General features: G+C 50.5%; 2 protein-coding genes and 1 long non-coding RNA gene across 4 annotated transcripts; 2 read left to right on the forward strand and 1 right to left on the reverse strand.

The window, feature by feature from the left end:
• The first annotated feature begins 1,581 nt into the window (after window positions 1-1,581).
• Window positions 1,582-3,866, forward strand: PPP1R11 (protein phosphatase 1 regulatory inhibitor subunit 11). The gene is made up of 3 exons (XM_033102631.1): window positions 1,582-1,861; window positions 2,935-3,043; window positions 3,479-3,866. Exons 1-3 carry the CDS (start codon window positions 1,793-1,795, stop codon window positions 3,679-3,681), a joined length of 381 nt encoding a protein of 126 aa, XP_032958522.1. The 5' UTR covers window positions 1,582-1,792; the 3' UTR covers window positions 3,682-3,866.
• Window positions 3,867-3,970: 104 nt separating this feature from the next.
• On the reverse strand, window positions 3,971-10,294 carry RNF39 (ring finger protein 39). Its single transcript, XM_033102595.1, has 4 exons — window positions 9,474-10,294; window positions 7,800-7,822; window positions 7,503-7,594; window positions 3,971-6,092 (listed from the first exon to the last, which is right to left on the reverse strand). Exons 1-4 carry the CDS (start codon window positions 9,834-9,836, stop codon window positions 5,512-5,514), a joined length of 1,059 nt encoding a protein of 352 aa, XP_032958486.1. The 5' UTR covers window positions 9,837-10,294; the 3' UTR covers window positions 3,971-5,511.
• Window positions 9,051-16,768, forward strand: LOC117020279 (uncharacterized). 2 transcript variants are annotated; one of them, XR_004422659.1, is made up of 3 exons: window positions 9,051-9,215; window positions 13,723-13,865; window positions 16,710-16,768. It is a non-coding gene; the product is annotated as an uncharacterized LOC117020279 (long non-coding RNA). The 2 variants fall into 2 exon arrangements; XR_004422660.1 differs by lacking the exon at window positions 16,710-16,768 and adding an exon at window positions 14,345-16,558.
• The last annotated feature ends 2,447 nt before the right edge of the window (window positions 16,769-19,215 follow it).

A 19,215-nucleotide genomic window follows, 5' to 3' on the forward strand; every position in this document is an offset into this window, starting at 1 on the left:
TGATATTAATAATAATTATCTTGCAACGGTGTGGTCCTTTATGTATTCAGCGCGCTCAAGCACACACACTCTTGTTTAACTGCTCAGCAACTTGGATGGATGAGTAGGACAGTCTTCTGCATTGTACATTTGAACTGTTCTGGCAGTTGACTTCCTTGCCTCACTCCTGAAATCTGAAACAAATATGTTCATGTTTCTACACTACTCTAAGCCTTTTCCTGGCCCACAACACTGGCTGGATAAAGTCCAAATTTCTTAGCAAAGCATACAGGGCTTCCCATATAACCACGCCTACCTGTAAAGCCTCATCAGGCACTCCACTTGTATCCCAGCAGTACCAAACTTAATTTCCTTCAGTCCATACACCTATGACTTTGTAAGTTCCTTTTACTTAAAAAATTCATTGGTCTGTCTTTCGGTTCCCTTTTGTCCTGCAGGGTGTCCGGCGGGGCCTCTGCTCCCGCTCCCCACATAAGAACGCAGGACATGGTGAGGCCAAAAAAAAAACACCCACGGAGCCATAGGTAGGGGAGTCATACCACTGTATTCTCGCTGGCGGCTGGGTTGGAGAAACAGGAAACAGGAGCCACTCAATTCTCAACCCTCACTGCACCGCTTGCAGGCTCAGCCACCATCTTCTTGCTAGCTCCCTTTTTCTGCTAGCCTAGCCACGGCAGTTATATTAGTGCCCAATGGCTCACTGGTTACAGCTGACGGCCAACTAGCCACAGCTGATGGCCATTTGATCACAGTCGATGGCCATTTACTACCTGAGCCAGCACCTTTCTATGTGACGCCGAGAGCCTGGAAACTGCTTTTTGGGGCTCTGTCCCCACACCTTTTTACCCACTCTTTTTCTCCCTGAGAAGCATACATTTTTATCATAGCAAAATTGGCCTATAATTTATGACCACGTCTTTGCTTAATTTTACTCATCTCTACCCCAGAGTTTAGGCAGTATGCAACTAAATTGAATTTCACAGGTGAGATTTATATCTATGTTAATATCCCAATGTCTTATTTTTTTGTTAGTCCTAAGCATGCCAATCTTTCCCACTAGACTGGGAGTTAACAGGAAGGTTTCATGCGCGGCCATCTTAAAAGCCTAGTACAATGACAGGAAAAAATTCGAGTTGAACGTGAACGCCCCACTCGAACACTTAGAGGCACAGGACGAGTACTAGAACCCAGGTTCTTAATCCGGTGTATTTCCAACTGCACTTCGGTCCCCTTTCTGTAATTCCTATACGAAACAATAAGGAGGCAACAATGGACCATTATAAGGTCATTATTATTGCTCCTCAGTTTACGCGCCATCACACCCTCCCAGGGGGTGGGGGGCATGGGCTCAGCTACAAGATTCCGCACCCAGTCTGCGAGCCTAACCCGGCTCTAGCCTTCGGGACCGCCCCCTCCTGCGTGCCGTGCGTGCGCGAGCTGCCCTTGATCGCCCTCCACCACTGCAGTGACTCCGCCAACTCCTTGCGGCGCCTGCGCACTGTGACCTTACGACGGAACCAATCTGGTGACGCCTGCGCTTTGACGCAGTGCAGGAGACGAGAGGAGGACTACAGACTGCGTCACACCCGGAAGCGGAGAGCCGGAAGTGGGGTTGGACAGGTTATTCCCCGGGGTAGAGAAGCGGAGGCCTAGGAGGAGGGGGAGAAAAGAAGGTGGAGGATCCTGGCTACTACTCTGAATTCGATACCGCTTCTCTTAGACCTCAGAAACACAGAACGAAGGAAGGGTGTCTCATCCCTTCCTCCCCTCCTCCCTTTCCTCAGCCTTAGCCATGGCCGAGGCGGGGGCCGGGCTGAGTGAGACCGTCACTGAGACAACGGTTACCGTGACAACCGAGCCCGTGAGAAAGGCGGGGGGCGGTGCTGTTTAGGATCTGGGAGATACCGGGAGGGAGGGGTTAGGGCTTCGTGGAGTTGCTGGAGGGGCTGGGCTTGGTGACATGGGAGGAGTGGGGTTGAATATCGGGTTGGGAGAATCGCAAGGTCTTGGGCATATTTGGAGTGGCAGAGGTGGTGCAAGGCTCGGCAAGCGACAAGTAATCGAGTTAGGATGTAGGTGGTGCTGCTTGGGGTGGTGTGTGTATAATTAATGAAAGAATGGGAAGCTGGGGTTTAAGGAACAAGGGAGGTGCTGTGTAAGAAGATGAAGGCTGTGTAAGAAAGCATGGTTGGAGGCCAGCTGTAGAGGAATTTGACGGGAAGGATACTTATTAAATATTTGTCGAAGGGATTAATGTAAAAGGAAGCAGAATGAGGGAACCAAAAAAAAAAAAGAGATGACGATAGTATTTTGAAAAATCAGAGATGTAAATAAAGAAAGAGTAACATATTTGCAAAAACTAGATTGTTTTCAAAGGGAGGTTATATTGGGCTTAATAACACTGGATTAAGGGAGTTTAGAATAATTGTTACCAGAGATTTCTAGGATGCTAGGGAATAGGTGGATAAGAGGTAGGAAGGGCAGGGCTTGAGGATGAGAGAGGTGAGAATGGAGTTCTTTAATGGGTAAAAGAATAGGGAGTCTGGAAAAAATAAAGGGAAATCACAGATTAGGCATTGGGACTGAGAAAATAATTTTTATGTAGTAATACCACTAAGGATAATTTGGGGAGGAAGACAGAAACAGCAAGGGTTATATTTTCCTTTGAAGATTTAATGGGACCTTCCCTAGGTTAGGGATTGTGTTTTCTCTGTATACTAATAGTTATCAAAAACAGGAAATACTACTTCATGATTCCTCAAGGAGGTTAAAGACCTGTTCTAGTTCATCTTCTCCCAGCACTCAGCTCTTCTGGTGCTGTGTCTATGACACTGATTGAGCTGAGACAGGGCAGAGAGTAGGCCCCCAGGAGAGAGTGGGGATGGTCAGTACGAGGGAATTACATAGGTATGCCCAACTCTGTTAACCTTCCAGGAGAACCGGAGCCTAACCATCAAACTCCGGAAACGGAAGCCAGAGAAAAAGGTGGAATGGACGAGTGACACTGTGGACAACGAACATATGGGGCGCCGCTCATCAAAATGTGAGTAATTGTTGCCCACAGTAACCCTGCAGTTCTGGCTCCCGTCTGCGTACCTTCTACCTTCTCACATCCACTTGTCCTCCTGAAGCCCCCAGATGCTCACAGTCCTGTCGCTACCTGGGTGGTTCTGTGGCATCAGGGAGAGGAGGTTAAAGTTAGAGGGAAAAGACATAGGCAGGGGCTCAAATTGGGATGTGCCAAGGCTTGAAGGCAAGAGGTGTCAGAGGTGGAGAAGTGGAGCTTTGGATCCTGGCTATCTGAAAGGACAGGGGGTGGGTGGCTGAGGCCCCAGGGTGGGCCGGGGAAGCTGGATCCTGGAAGATAGAAGGAGACGATGGTGGAAGTAGCCATTTTTACTGAGATCCAATGGGAATGGAACTGAGTGTACATCTTACCCTTCCTCCTTTTTAACGGGGCTCCTCCTCCCAAATCCAGGCTGCTGCATTTATGAGAAACCTCGGGCCTTTGGCGAGAGCTCCACGGAGAGCGATGAGGAGGAAGAGGAGGGCTGTGGTCATACACACTGTGTACGGGGCCACCGCAAAGGACGGAGTCGTGCAATCCCCGGACCCAGCCCCACCACCCCTCCCCAGCCTCCTGACCCCTCCCAGCCCCCTCCAGGGCCAATGCAGCACTAAATTCCTCTCTCCCCATCATTCCTGTGTCTGTCTGGCCCTGAATGTTTTCATGTGGCTACTTGGGGACTCAACCCATGGTTTGATCCCTTTTCCCCGCCCTCCCCCCCCCTCTGGTTGATAGAGGGAAGAAGAAGAGGAGGGTGGACAGAGATCCTGGAATTCTGACTTGCTGCTATTCTAGAACCCAAGCTCCTGGGTTCCCCCAACCCTCCTTTTTCTTTCCCTCCTCCTCTCTCCAGGGATCCAGGCATCTTGGTCCCAGTCTCTTCCCTTTGTTCTCACTGCCAAACTGCCAGTCCTGGGATCCAGTTGTCTTGGCCCCCTGCGCTCTCTACTTGAGTCCCAAACACTTAACTTGGGTTTCCAACAGCCCCAGCTTTCACTGCCAGGGTCCCAGTCAGATTCCAGGCAATGTTGCCCCAGCTATGCTTGTTACGGCTGGCTTAGAGCTCATCCACTTATGTATTTATATAGTCCTAACTCTTAGTCCTTGCCTGTGGTATGTGAGGTACTATGGGAGGGCTCCCAGCCCTTCCCCTCCCCTCCTTCCCACACCCCTGACCCTCAAGAGGAGTTAGGAGAGAGAGAGTTCTTTGTCATTCTCACCTTTAATGGAAAATGAAAAAATAAATAGTCATGTCCTCTCTCTTAACCTTTCTTATGTGATCTAGGATTTCTGACAAAGCTGGCTTCAAGAGTAGTCTTCCAGCTTTGGAGACAGATCCGACCTAGTCCCAGGGGCCTGGGTTCCTGAAAGAGGAAGGAAAAGGGAGCAAAGAGATGGGGCTATCTTCCCATCTCTTACCTCTTTCTTCTTAGGCTTTCGTGTTTTTGCCAGTCCAGATGTCTGACTCTCTTGGCCCTCCCCTTCTTACTGGGATCTAAATATCATTCCCCAGGACTTTTGCCGTGCACAAGTGTAGAGATTGGTCAAATCCATACCACCATAGAGATCTCATTTATTGCCACAGATGCACAAAATAAATAACCCAACATCACAAAACGTGTTAAATACGGGCCCATTTATACACATGGGGAACAATGTGAGGGCTATATACAAGGATGGATTGGGGTGTCTGGGCCACTCCCTGGTTGAGGAAAGGAGAGGTAGCACCATTGGTTCCTTACTGTGAGTATGTGCAGGGGGAATTTAAAGATGGTTCTTAATGGGAAAAATCTATGGACATGGAAAGAAGTCATGGTGGGGTATGACCCCCCACCCCCCCAAAAAAACCCCACATTATTAACCTTCCTAGAGAGCCCTAAGTCCCAGACAGAGTCAAGCCACTTGATTTTTAGGAAGGTCTTACTTCCCTTGAGAACCTGCGAGTGGACAGGGCAGGAAAACCCAATCCTTAAAACTAGGGAAGGCGTTGGGCCCTTTGAGACTAGGAGAGGCACAAGTGGGAGGTAAAGATTTGACTAGGAGGGACTCTCCGTAGTAAACATGGGCCCTTTACCAGTTCTGATGAAGCAGGTGTGTTCCCTAACTCAGGCCCGAACAGTGTAAGGTACCAGGGGAGTGAGCACTTGGGGAGTGCTGGGTAGCTGCTGGGGGAAGCGTTCCTCGAGGTATCACAAGAAGTGGGCGGGAGGGGCGGGGAAGGGCGAGAATGGGTCCGGCTTTGGGAGTGGATGTGAAAACTGGAGGCCAGTTGAGGTCTTAGTATTTGGGAGAAGAGAGACATTGTGGGTGGGTGGGAGTGTTTATCAACACTCGGGCGGTTGCGGGAGTGTGGACTCGATGCCTGGAATGAGGAGGGATTTCCGAGCACAAGAGGAAGCAGCCTCGCTGTGGGCCAAACTAGAACGAGGTTGTGGGCGAGTTTCTCAGCCTTCTGCTGGCACGATGCGCAGTGGGGTGCGGGGGTCTCGGGTGCAGAGCAGCGGGAAGACGCGTTCCCCTAGGGGGCCAGGTGCCTGGAAGGCAAAGAGCAGGTCGAGCGAGCGGCCGTCATAGAAGGCCACGCGGCCCCGCTCCCAGTCCAAGTCCACCCGAATCCGCCGGGGTGGGGGCCCAGCGCCGCCCAGCGGGGTGGGCTCTGGTGCCGTGAGTGCCCACAGGCGGCCACCCCGGCCTTCCACGGCCCACACGGCGCCCGCGGGGCACAGCCCAACACGGCCCTTGCGTCGCACCGACTCTCCTGCCGCGCCCAAGGCATAGCGACTCTCCCCATCGTCCTCATCCTCCCCGGAAGAGCCTCCGCAGGAGGCAGAGTCCACGGTCTCCACCTCCCAACAGTGGCGGCCAGCCTGGAAGCCCTGCGCGCCCAGCACCGCTGGGAGCTGATCGAAGCGCGCTGGGCTGTCAGGGGGCGCAGGTGTTCCTGGTGGGGCCAGTCTGACAGTGCGGCAGTCCGCAGAGATGAGCAGGCGGCGGTGTGCGGTGCCAGGATCCAAGGTCAGGTCGGCTGGGGAGCGCAAGACAGAAAGGACCAAGTGAGAGGGGTTTCGGAGTCAGTCAGAAGTAGGATAGGACAGAATACGTGGCGGAGGGCACTTCAGAGGCCCCACAACGGCTGGAAAGGTGGCTGTGGCACAAGACAGGGTAAAGGGACATGAAGGATAGCCCCAGGCAAGACCCAACTGATGCATGGATAGCCCACTTATGTGGAATTGGACTTGGAGAAGGACCCGTCTGGCCCAGGGCACGGGGCAGAGCTCAAAAAGCAAAGGAGACATTGCCTGTTTTGTGGGGGTGGGGAAAGTGAGGCTGATCTGACAGAGAGGAGTGTGGGCTGATAACCTCAATCTGCAGTATCTGGGGTGCGGCCTGGGAGCTGGGTCAGCAGGATGGGGAAGGTGGAGCTAAAAAGATACAAAGCCCAAGTGTCAGAGGGAGGGGCACAAGGAGGGATGCTGGGTATCCTGAGAAGCCAGAGCACTCACCCACAGGGATAGGTGGGAGTGGACAGGCCTATTTCTACAGGGCGAGTGCGGCAGAGTTGGAGAGAGAAGGTGATAGGGGCCAGAAAAAACATCATTGGCTTGGTGTGCATGGGGTGCCTTGAGAAAAGATTTCTGGATTAGGCATGCTAGAAGCCGTTGGATTGGGTCGGATGGTGGGTGACCAAAAGAGTGGAGCATCTTCTCTAGGCAGTTTAAAGAAGGCTGGAGGACAGCCTTGGGAGTGATTGAGGAAGGAACTCCCCAGAAGCTGCAGAGAAGTCCCAGAGTCCCCGCGACAAGGAGATGCAGGAGCCCTGGGATCCCTCTGAGGGGAGTGATGAGCCTGCAGGGAGCAGAGGTTCCTGAGAGGCCGCTGACCGCTGGGCTCTGTTGTGTGAGCATGTGAGAGGCAGGAGGGGAGTGGCGGGGGTGTGCGTACTTGAGGGTGGACACAGTTATGTGCTGATTTGCTTCCTCCCAAAAGGATGAGTTAAATTCCCTCAGACCTCAGGAGGTGACCTTATTTGGAAATAGTCTTTACAGAGGTAATGAAGTTAAAATGAGGTCATTAGGGTGGGCCCTAGTCGAATAACTGGTGTCCTTATAAAAAAGGGGAATTTGGATCTCCAGACAAATGCAACGACACAGGGACAATACCATCCACAAGCCAAGGAACATCGGAGGCTTCCAAAAACGAAAGAGTCAGGGACCAGATTCTCACAGCCCTCAGAAGGAACCAAACTGCCAACACTTTGACTCTCCCTCCAGAACTGTGAGACAATAAATTTCTGTTGTTTAAGCCATTCAGTGTGTGATGCTTTGTACAAAGCCTAGGAAACTAGGTAATACAGACATCAAGAAGGACTTGATTATTTTTGAGAGAGCAAGCCTAAAACAGACTCGCTCAGTGCCCTGCCTTCTGCCCTCCTTACCGGTCAGTCTGTGAAGCATGTTTTTCACCACTGGGTAGTCTTCAGGGAGCTCGTCCTCCGAGTTAGATGACTTGGGTGTTGGGGCATCAACTCTGGACAGATGAAGGAGAAGGGTCAGGAGATCAGTAGATATCCTCTGCGCTCTGATGCCCCCTCTCTTACCCCACTCACATCTCTGGAGCAGGAAGGGGAAAGGACACACCCAGAAAACTGTCAGTGGGTGCTAAGATGTGGGCCCAGTGAGAAGGGATGTACGGGCAGTTGGTAGTGCAAAGGAACAGTAAAAATGGACCTCACCTTCTCCACATCTTCCTCATATCCTGGGGTGGGCGGAAGAAAACACGGATGTTAGCTCTGAGCTTCATACCGAGGGGAGCCCTCTCCCTCCTCCCCCTGGGGTGAACTGGATTGGTGAGTGTCCTCCCCATCTGTCAGCGCGACCGACCTCCTCTTTATCCCGGGTGCTCACTATTCCTGTCACTCCAGCACCACTTTCTTTTCGTTCTCCTAATCCCACCATTCTATTCTCCCTTCCCCGTGGGTTGTCAGGGCCCAGCCTCATCCATGCTCTTTTCTTGCCCCCAGAGTCCTTACCTTTCCCTGCTGCCCCCACAACCCCATTCTCATCTCAGTGCCCCCTGTCCTTACCCACCTTCCTGAGGGTGGATCCCAGATAAACGTCCTTCCCCTTCCATCTCACAGACCAAACACATACTCAGAGCCCTTGGGCTAAGGGTTGGTATATAAAAGCCTTATAAAAAAATTGCTTCACTCCTTGCCATAAAAGCCCAGTGGCGTTTGTTGAGCCCTTTGCTTTGTGTTCTCTACTCTGGCCGAGAAGGCTGCTGGACTTGGGTGTGTCCCGGGAGGCTCAGCAGATCTGCAGGGTAGCATGGGAGCCAGCAGACGGCGCTGTACGCTCCCCTCCGTACAGAAGATTCCTTTTGCCCCCCTTCCCTGTCCACGGGGAAAGACTGAAGCAGCTCAGTATGGTGGTGAAGGGGAGAGAGGAAAGGCCAATTGCCTAATTATGCGAATTACACCTAGACTAATTATGTCTATGTGGACTTCAAAGGGGGTAAGCAAGACCCGAGACGGCATGGCTGCTGGGGAGAAGCCAGTCGGGAATCCCCGACGCCTGGGGGTCGGGCAAGGGAATGGGTTTGGTTGATGGCCAAGGAGTTGGAGCCCGTGAGGGGCGCGGGGATGGGTGGGTGATAAGGCTGGGAAATAGAAGCCAAAGGCCCCTAAGGCTGTTCTCTCAGACTCCGCTTCCACCCCTCGCCGCCCCTGCCTGGGGCCCTACGAGGAGCCGAGGACAACAATAGCAAACAACACGCAGCTCCGCCAGGGCTGGAGTCCGGGACTGCTCCCACGATGCTACAGGGGCTCTAGATTCTGCTGCCTCTGCCTTCTTCCCTCCTTTAGACAACCCCTCCTTCTGCGCCCCTCCACTGCAGCTTTTGCTCCGCCCTCCCTCGGGCTTCCCCTCCCCTACGTTGCTTCTGATCACCCCACGACCCTCCCAGGCCACCAGCTCGCCCTCACCCCAGCAGCTTCTCCATCCCCGCGCCGGCTCTCCTCCTCCTGGCGCCTGACGGCGTCCCTCCCCGCGCTCCCGCAGTGCCCGCGCCCTTCGCGGGGGCTCCAGGGCCTGCTCGCGCTCCGCCCAGCGCTCCAACCTTCTCTGCTCCCAGCTCGCTCACGACTCAGGTATCCTCCAGCCCTCCCCCTGGGCAAGGTGTCAACTCCTTCCCACCGTCCTTCCCGGCACCTCTCGCTTCGCTTTGAGGACAGGTGGTCAGCCCCCGCCCCCTCGTCCCATGCTTTTCTCTGCTCAGCTCCGTCCTTTGCCTCAGCTGTCAAAAGGGTCCCGGGTCGGGAGTGACCGTTCCTCGCTTCCCCAGGGAACCCATGAGTCTTCCCGTTCCACCAACAGCTGGGGACCCGTGACGCGCACCGCGGCCTCACCTCTCCGTGCGGGTCGAGGCTGCCCATGGTGGGGATGCGGCCCCCTCGGCGTCTCCCCGCGCGGGCCCCGGGCTCGGCCAGCTTCTCCCGCAGCCCGCGGCTGATCCGCACCTCCACCGCCAGCCGCACATTAGACCTCAGGCTGCGGCGGGGACACGGCAGGCCGCAGCAGGGGCAGGCAGTGGGGGACGCCTCGGTGCCGGCCGCGGGCGGGGTCCCCCAGCGGCGGGCCAGGCACGCACGGCAGAAGCTGTGCTCGCACGCCAGGAGCACTGGGTCCTCGAAGGGGCCCCCGCACAGCGGGCACGTCGCCAGCTGCTCCAGACGCTCCACCAACCCCGGGCCCAGCTCGGGCGCCTCCATGGGAAGCCAGTGTCTGGGCGCCGTCCTTTCCGCGACCACCGCGACCGCCTTCGAGCGCGCAGATGGCGGACCGCTCCTGCTGCTTGCTGAGTTGATGCCCCTCTCTCCGTCTCCCGCATTAATCTTCTGACGCTTTTCTGCCCCTTTCTTGGGATGGCCTCTCTCTTCAACCAGTGTCAGTCTCTGCCAATCTCCCCACCACGTCAGGCTTTATAGGGAGGGGCGGAGGCCCCTGCGGGAGGTAAACATCAGGCCTTGCGTAACACTTCATCTGGTTCTCCCGCGTCTGGAAGTGAGGTTTGGGGGAGGAGGGCGGGAGGGCAGGACACCTAGGTCTTCGAGCCAGGAAGGTGGTCACTAGGGGCCCTCTGGGGGCAAGGTAGTCCCCCGAAGTACCCAAATCTCACCTCCACCCTCGGCCTGTGGTGTTCGGGTGGGCAAGGTGCCCAAGCTCGCGTTTGGCATGTGTGCCCACATCGTTAGGCTGTGAGTCAGCCCAGGTGGCTGGCACGCCTACCTCTGGGGGTTGGGGCCGGAAACTGGGATTCTGGTTTGTGTGGCTTTGGCAGGCCCCTGACTGTTGGTGTGTGGCTGTCATTCCAGGTGCCTCTCTCTTTCCACCTTCCTGCCTTACCTATTAAGGGCTTAAGGACACTTGAAGCTTTGGATGAAGGGGCGGGGAGCAGGCATCCACGCTCTTGCCTCAAGGATTCAGCCTAGGGCTCTCTCCAGCTCTACCTCTGGCTGGCTCTCAGGGCCTCTTGTTACTTTCTTCCTATGTCTCTCTTTCTAGTTACTTCTCTCTACTTTTGTCTATGTATATTTTCATTTCCAGTTTTTTCTCTCTCCTTTGGGATGTACCCAAGGGTTATATATTTCAACTCTTGGTAAACCGGGCCCAGAGAGCTGGCATTGCCAAGGTCACACAGCAAGAGAATGACCAGAAGTGGAACCATACCCAGGTCTTCTAATGTGTGCCCTTCTGTGACTCCACCCTGCTTCTCTTAAAATTTCAGATCCCTAGAACTACCTTCTGCTTTCTGTTTTTTTCCCCTGATCTTTCCTTGTGCCCTCTTTCCTCACCTCCATCTCTAACTCTTCCTTTCTTCCCCCTCCTCTTCCGTCATCTCCTCTCTTCCCCCTGCCCTTCTTTCTAGCTTCTCCACCTCTTTCAAGCTAGGCCTTTCTGTCTGGATACTCTTGGGGGAGGAAGGTATGAATAAGTAAATATCTAGATGTCTACAATTATATTCACACACATTGTTGTACAAACATACATGTGCATCCATTTTTGTCCAAATGCCAAAGTGTTCAGACTTATAGACAGGTACATTCACATAATGCAGACATCACAGAGACACCCAAGGAATCTCATACACACTAAATATCATAGAGATGAACACCCAGTATTATTTAGGGACAGATAGACATACTCAAAGAAAACATACAAAGAGACACTCTGTCATTAGTTTTATTGTCAATAAGAACAACAACACAACAGCAGCGTGTCTTTATGGGCAGCAGCGCTATATTAGGCATCCCCTCCAGGCCCTCTTCACCCCCATACTTATCAGGGAGACGTTCAATTATGACACTCTGATCAACAAACTAATATAAGTAAACATATGCACACTCATCTTGAAACAAACCTCCCAGACCAATGCTCATAAAACACAGTTACCTAAGTTAAAGACTACAGATACGACCAAAATCTATTTTGTAGAAGATGGACTTCTGTGTTATGTTTGGCAGAATAATGGTCCCCCACAGTTGTCCACACCCTAATTCCTGGAACACATGTGACCTTACGCAGCAAAAGGGATTAAGTTTTGCAGATGGAATTCAGGATCACAATCACTTGAGTTTAAAGTAGGGGGATTATTCAAAGTTCTCCCAGTGGGCCTAATGTAATTGCAGAGATCTCTAAACGTGGAGGACAAAAGCAGAAATGGACAACCAGATGGACGGGACATAAGAAGTACTTGGCCACACTGCTGGCTTTGAAGACTGAGGAAGGGGTGTGAGCCAAGGAAGTGGACGGCCTCCAGAAGCTGCAAAAAGAAGGGAAGGATTCTCCACTAGAGCCTCCGGAAGGAATCCAGCCCTGCTGACACCTTGATTTTAGACCAGTAAGGCCCATTTCAGACTTCTGACCTCCAGAACTATAAGAAAATAAATGTATGTTGTTTCACACACAGCAGTAAATGGGCAACTAATACACAGGTTTTCCTTTCTCCCTCAGTCTCTGGCACTTTGGCACCATCTGCACTTGTCTGTGTTTGTGCCTTCCAATGTGTCTGGATTTCTCTGAATTTCTTTGCCTCTCTTGGCCTTCTTGTTCGTCCTGTTTTATTTCTTTCCCTTTGTGTTGCTTTATTTTCTTGGCTCCGTCACCAGCCCAAGGCCTCTTAGACATTGGGTTCTTTCTGGACCTGGGCCTGGAGTGTTGGGGAAATGCCTTTTGATTTCTTCAGGAGCTTAGGATTGTCATCCACCCAGGGCTTTAACATGCGTGGCCCTCAGGTCTTGTCAGTGGTTCTCATCCTGGTTGTACATTAGAATCATCTGGAGGAAGCTTTAAACTCCCTGTGCCCAGCCAGGACACCTCAGATCAATTAAATAGAATCTCTGGAGATGGGTCCCAGGTAACAGGAGTTTTCAAAGCTCTCCAGGTAATTCCAGTGTTTACCCAAAGGGACCCCACTGTCTTATATGATAAGGTGTGCGTGGCACTGCCCCGCCCCATTTCACTCCTGTGCTTTAGCCATAGTGCTTTATGTTTCATGGCCCGTGAACATGCCAAGGGTGATCTCACTGTAGGGCCTTTGTACTTGCTGTTCCTTCTGCTTGGGCACTTCTTCCTCCAGGGCTTTCCACGGCTGTCTCCATCTTCTCATCGAGGTCTCAGCTCAAAGGTAATATATTCAGAGAGGATTTCTTTCACCATTATACCTCAGATAGTTTCCTTTATCCAGATTCATTGTCTGATAGTTATCGCTATCTGAAATAATCTTTTTCTGTCTTGATCTGTTTCTATCCAATAAAAGGAAGCTCTGTAGGAACCTAGCCTTCGGGTTCACTGCTGCTTTCCTTGAACCGGGAAGAGTGCCTAGCACACAGTAGGTATCAATGAATATGTGCCCAGTCATTAAATTGTCTATCACCAAATGGGCAAAGTGAAAGGGTCCTTTGACCTAAATGCCAGACAAAGATATTCTTATGCTTCAATCAACAGTCTTTCCTCACTGGCAGGTGCCAGGTGCAGTGCTGGAAAATGCTCATGTGACACGAGACATGGCGTTTAGTCTGGTTGAAGAAGTTTATTGTCTCGTTCTCATTTGCTTCTATAACTAGATGATGAGGATTCTTACTAATAATGCTTCAGCTCAGCCTTTAAGCTGTGGCTACCAGGGCTCACACCTCGTGGTCCTAGGACATATAGTACAGCGAAGAGGCATTGGAAACAGACGATGCCAGGAAGTGTCTCACTTCTCAAGACTTTCTTCCTCCTGCTCCAGAATCCCTAACAACACTATACTTGATCCTCTAATGTCCCTTTGGGTTCATTCTATCTCCAGAGAGCTGGATGGGTGGAGGTGGTTTTTGGTGTGTGTTGGCTTGGCTTGGCTTGCTCCAGCTGGCCGTGACTGGATCCTGCCTCTCTCTTAACACCACATCGTCTTAATGTAGGTGCCTCCCACATAACTGTTCCCACTCCTTTCCAGCTCCTTCCCAGATGTCTACATGTGGTATTGTGGAATGTTGTCGCTCCATACCCACTGCATGGCACTGGCAAATGCTAGAGGTAGGACAGGCCTTAGTGCATGCTCTCATTTCTTTTCCTTCTCTTCCTTTTTTTTCTTCTCTCTTTTTGTTTATTCTTCAGTCTATCTCTATATCAGTAACATCTCCACCCTTTTGAAGAGTCCACAAGACTCTAGGAGCCTTCAAGGGGGAGAGGTTGTTACAAAGAGGTGTTTGGGAGACTGATAAGGAGACAATCATGGTTCCTGCCCTTTGGGAGTGCAGGTAAAGTATATCCATCATCAACCGAAATCTGTCATTACCAAATTAGGGAGTGTGATAAGGCAAATAAGGCATATCCATCATCGTTGGAAATCTGTCATTACCGAACTGTAAGGGTGCACTGAGGAGAGAAGAGTGAGTGGAGGATTCCGTTGACAAATTGGAGAATGAGTGGGAATGATTTCAGGAAGTCTTCCTGGAAGAGATGACTTATAAATGCAGGGTGGGTTGGGTTGAGTAGGAGAGAAATGAAAAAGCTCGAACTAAGAATGTGAAGCATCTTTGGGGAGAAAACTGGAAGAGGGGGAAGAAGGGTCGGGGTTAGACGGGTGAGAAGCCCAAATGAAGGAGACCAAATCCCTTCTCAGTCCCCACTCATTATGGCCCTTCCTAAAGATTTTCTTCAATCATGGCTGCTTCTATAATGACTCATGTTTCACAAAGACACTGTTGTTTACAATGTGCTTTAATGTCATTGGGAGTTCTATTAGAGCAGCTTTCCCAGAACTCTGGATGAAATGCCCCTGATGGAGACAGCAGCTTCAGGCCGGTGGGCTAGAGGACAGAGGATTCAACCAGATTAACCGAACAATCCTGATGCACATGCCGTGACCAAGCTCTGAGGAATGTCATCCTCACAGCGTGGACTCTTGTTTTAACCATAACCGCCATGGAGCCGAGAGTCCAGCCATTTGCAGTGACTCTGGGATTCTGGCATGGTATGCGTTTGCCTACGCTTAGACAGCAGGTTAGAGGCAGAGCCAGGGCTGAATTTCAGATTTACTGCCTCCAAATTTGGTGCTCTTTCCCTTCAACATGACTTCCTCTCTTCGGAGAGTTTATTTTCTCTTTTCTGTTGTCCCTCCTGGAAGCCTCCTTCCTCCCTCTCCCATTAAAACCCTGCTTAGGGCTTACAGTTTCTCTGAGGTGTTGCCCCTCCTTCCAGTTTATCCTGGCTGCTCATTTGTTCTCTTTCCTTCTGACAACCCTCCATCAATGTCACTGATTTGTCTTCATCCATCCTTTAAATCCCCCTTTAAAGATTCACTAATCATTCTTCTCTTCTTAACATTCCTCCAGACTTCTTATTCCCCACCCCTTTCGCAGTGTTCCTGTAGAAGCCATGCATTTGTTCATTTAACCACTCAACACCTATTTACTAAGCACCTGCTATGTGTCAAGCACTGTTGCAGGAGTTAGGGTACAGTGGTGAGAAAGCGAGTCGTGGTCCCTTATCCTCTGGCCATTTAGATTGTATTGGGAAAGACTAACAATAGGCAAGTAAACAAATTAACAAGGTAATTATAGACGTAGCAAGTGCTTTGAAGAATATAAAGGGGGTAATACAAGACGAATTAAGCGGAGGAGGTGTGCACTGCTTTTAATAGGGTGTTCAGGAAAGCTTCTCTGGGGAGCTGACATTTGGGTTGAGCCCTGACTGCCGAGAGGGAGGGAGAAGAACTGGGGGAGAGCTTCCGAGACAGGGGGAACAGCAGGTGCAAAGACCTGCTGTTTGGATAAAGCCTGCGGTATGATGAGAATGGTTTGATATGAAATTGGAGCGGTGCTAGGTGCCAGGCTGTCAGACCCTTGGGACCAGGATAAGGAATTGGGTTTGGGCAGTGGAATGCCGCTGGAGGGCTTCAGTGGGGAATTTACATGGTCCGCTTCACGTATTCAGACACTCACTTTGTGCTAGTAGTCTTTTCTCTCCATTTCCTTTTCTAACTCTTGTCTTCCTTTGCATATTTTCATTCAAGACGAGTGTCCCATTCCATGCCACTTCCCCATGGGGGAGAATGAGTCTTCCAAACAAATTATTTATTAACCTGAGCACCAAAGGTAGCTAATTTGATTCTGGCTCCCATCTCTATTCAAGAGTTCAAAGAATCATAGATTTGTAGAATATTAGAGTTGAAAGGGACATTATTGACACGTAATCTAACCCTTACATTATGGGTAAGAAAATTGGGGCCCAGAGGAGTGACCTCGCTTGTGAAGATAATTCATATGTTAAGTGGGGAGACTTTCTGGTCTTTACCCCTCAGAAATGCAGGAACAGGTTGTTTCTGTCTCTTACACACATATTTCAATTTAAAAGGTACTAACTGACCACTCACTATATGTCCAGAGTCAGGGCCCAGCTTCACAGGAATAGCAGGAGCAAGTGACAAGGTTCGTGCACAGCAACACTGGGGTATGATGGTGAGGTGACAGCCACTGTCCTCAGGCAGCTTAAAATGCATGGCCAAGAGAGATACTGCATAGTCACATAGTGTGCACACACTGTCACATGAAGGAACCCACAGGGTGGTGAGGCCCGCATCAGGCAGGCCTTAGTGCAGCAAGCTGAAGTCACTTCATGGGTTTTAAGCAACAAGGGATTTAATACAGGGAACTAGGTGATAAGAAAGTCACTGAAACGCCTGGAGGATGACAAGTCAACTGCTCCTAACTGGACTCTCGGCTTCAAGGTCAATTGTCATAGGCCAGAAATGCTGCAGCTCCTCCTGGCGTAGCAGCTACTGCCCCAACTGTCCCACTTGCATGGGCCTCTCATGTTCACAGGAGCTTGTCCATCCTATCTGTCGTAGGAAATGGATACCTCTGCCTTTACAATTTCAAACACATCTAATTAGAACTCAATTCATGTCCAGAACCTAGCTACAAAATTTTCTGAGAAATAGAATTTCTTTTCCTTTCCAGCCTCTCCAAATAGAAGAAGAATGAAATTAATCCATTTTATCTAGAGTTGCCAGATAAAACACAGGATGCCCAGTTAAATTTGAATTTCAGATAAATAATAAATTTTTTTTAACCTTTATTTATTTAAGTGTGTTTTTCCAGGACCCATCAGCTCCAAGTCAAGCAGTCGTCTCAATCCAGTTGTGGAGGGCGCAGCTCACAGCGGCCCAAGCAGGGACCAAACCAGCAACCCTGCTGTCAAGAGCACTGCTCTCTAACCAACTGAGCTAACCGGCCACCCCCAACAATGAATTTTATAAAGTATAAGTAACCTCCCAAAAATTGTATGGAGCATACTTACACTAAAAAAATGATTCAAGATTTTTCTGAAATTCTAATTTAAATAGGTGTCTTGTATTTTTATTTGCTAAATCTTGCAACCTTACAAAGATCCAGCACAGAGACTAATAGCAGGGTGCCCTAATTTATATGGTGATATTTAAGGGGAAACCTGAGAGACGAATAAGAGTTCATCAGGCACAGAGAGGAGGGAGGGCATTCCAGGCAGAGGGCACAGCTTTGCAGAGACTCCAAGGCAAGAACAATTTGTGCTAATTAAACAAAGCTGTTGCTTGGTGAGCTGGCAGGAAAGGTGGTGCAAGGTGAATGAAGACAGACAGAGACCAGATCATGCAGACTCTTAAGTGTTGGGTGGTGGAATAAAAATATAGAATGGGACAGACCCTGGGCCATTGCGTGCTCGTGGCATTCCTCAGCTTTGTGCAAGGTGGTCATCCTGAGGAGAGAAAATGATTCCTGTAATTTAAGTGAGAGATGATGGCTTACGTTAGTGGGAGCCAGTGGAGGTAGAAATGAGGAGGCCAATTTGATTATATTTTGTAGACAGAACTGACAGAATGTTGGAGTGGTCATTATGAGGTGAGGGAGAGGAAAATCAAGGGTGAATTCGTAGTTCCTGGAATGGACAGCTAGGTCGATGCCAGTGCTATTACAGAAATGGGAAACTGCTCTTAAGGAGCTTCGGGTGATGAGATGGGATCACAAGAGAGGTGAAGACAAGGTGATGAGATCTTGGTTCAGTCTGACAATAGTGCACCACCACTGCATCTCTGCAGAATACTCTCACCTACCTACTGCTCTGTCTCTCCCTCCCTCCCCACCTTCTTTCTCTGCCATGATTTTCACTTTTTTATACCCTCTCCTTTTCCCCCACTCTAATCAGACCATTTCCCGGACAGAATCAGAGGCTCAGCCAACGAGATGGATGGAGTGTAGGAAGCTAGAAATGGAATGCTTTCCCATCATTCTGTGGTCCACAGTTTCCCAGTAGTCCTGGTATACCATTTAGCATCTCCTCCACAGACCCAGGAAGGGGAAGCTGGGAGGAGGGAGAGGAACCTAGACAGAAGCAGCTGAGGAGGCGTCATCCTCTAGCAGATGGGAAACTGACTAGTCCAAACCTCTCATTTTACAACTGAGAAAAATAAGGCCTTAGCCCATTCTGACTAAACTAGGCAAGAACCTGCATAGTATGAAGGAACATATACCCCACTTGGCGACAGTGGGGTTTTCAAGATTTGAGTCAAGTCTTGTTAGTTTTGTGACTATAAAGTGGAAACAACTATACTTACATCAAAGAATTATTCTAAGGATCAGAGAAAATAATTTATATTTACTTACTCAACAAATGTTTTTAAAGCACCTACTATGTACCAGATACTGTGTTGGGAGCTGGGGACTCAGCAGACAATAAAGCAGACAGGAATTTGTGCTCATGGGAATTGCATGGGGAAAACAGATAATTAACAAATAAGTGAAATGTATGACAGGTGCCATAAAGCAACATAAAGCTGGGAAGGAAGACAGGGGTGCTGGGTTGAGTGGGCAGGGTTACGATTTTAATAGGTAATATTTCAGCAAGGATTTGAAGAAGGTGAAAGAATTGACCAACTGTTTATCTGGAGGAAGAGTGGTGCAGATTGAGGGAAAGGCAGGGCAAAGGCCCTGAGGCAGAAGCCGCAGGGCTGTGGGGTCTACCGCGAAAGTCACGGGGCTGAAGCAGAGGGAGCGGTGGGCAGAGTGGTAGGAAGCTAGAGAGGGAGTGGGCTGACCAGGAAGGACCTGGAGGCCATTTTCAAGCTTCTTTCTGTACTGAGTGAGGTGAGCCTGGTAGGGGGTGGAGATGGCAAGACAGGGCTGAGTTCTGGGTGGGAATTCATGGAGAACTGAGGGTGTGCTGGTGGATTGGATGTGGAATGTGAGGTAAAAGAGCCAGCAGGAGGCTGCAAGGGGTATGGCCCCAGCACCTGGGAACGTACAGTATCCAGTGACTGAGGTGAGGGGGTGGAGGGGTGGGTGAGGGTGGGAGGTCGGGAGGTCAGTGGTGGACACGAGAAGCTGAGCGGCCTCTCAGACGGCCAGTGGCTTTGTGACCCGTGCAGCCCTGTGTAAGTGTGCAGCGTTGTGAGTGGTGGTGGAGCCAAAAAGAACAAGTGATGTTTATGCAACAATTTATCATCTTCAAAGCTTCTTATTTTTATTTTTTTTAATTTCACTAAGTACTCCAGGAGAGTGTATAGCATCATTACAGGGAAGTAACTGGGCCCACGTTTGCCCAAGGTCAAAGCCTGCAAGGGCAGTCAGTGCT

Source organism: Rhinolophus ferrumequinum, chromosome 3 (genome assembly GCF_004115265.2).
Source record: "Rhinolophus ferrumequinum isolate MPI-CBG mRhiFer1 chromosome 3, mRhiFer1_v1.p, whole genome shotgun sequence".
NCBI classification, from domain to species: Eukaryota; Metazoa; Chordata; class Mammalia; order Chiroptera; family Rhinolophidae; genus Rhinolophus; species Rhinolophus ferrumequinum.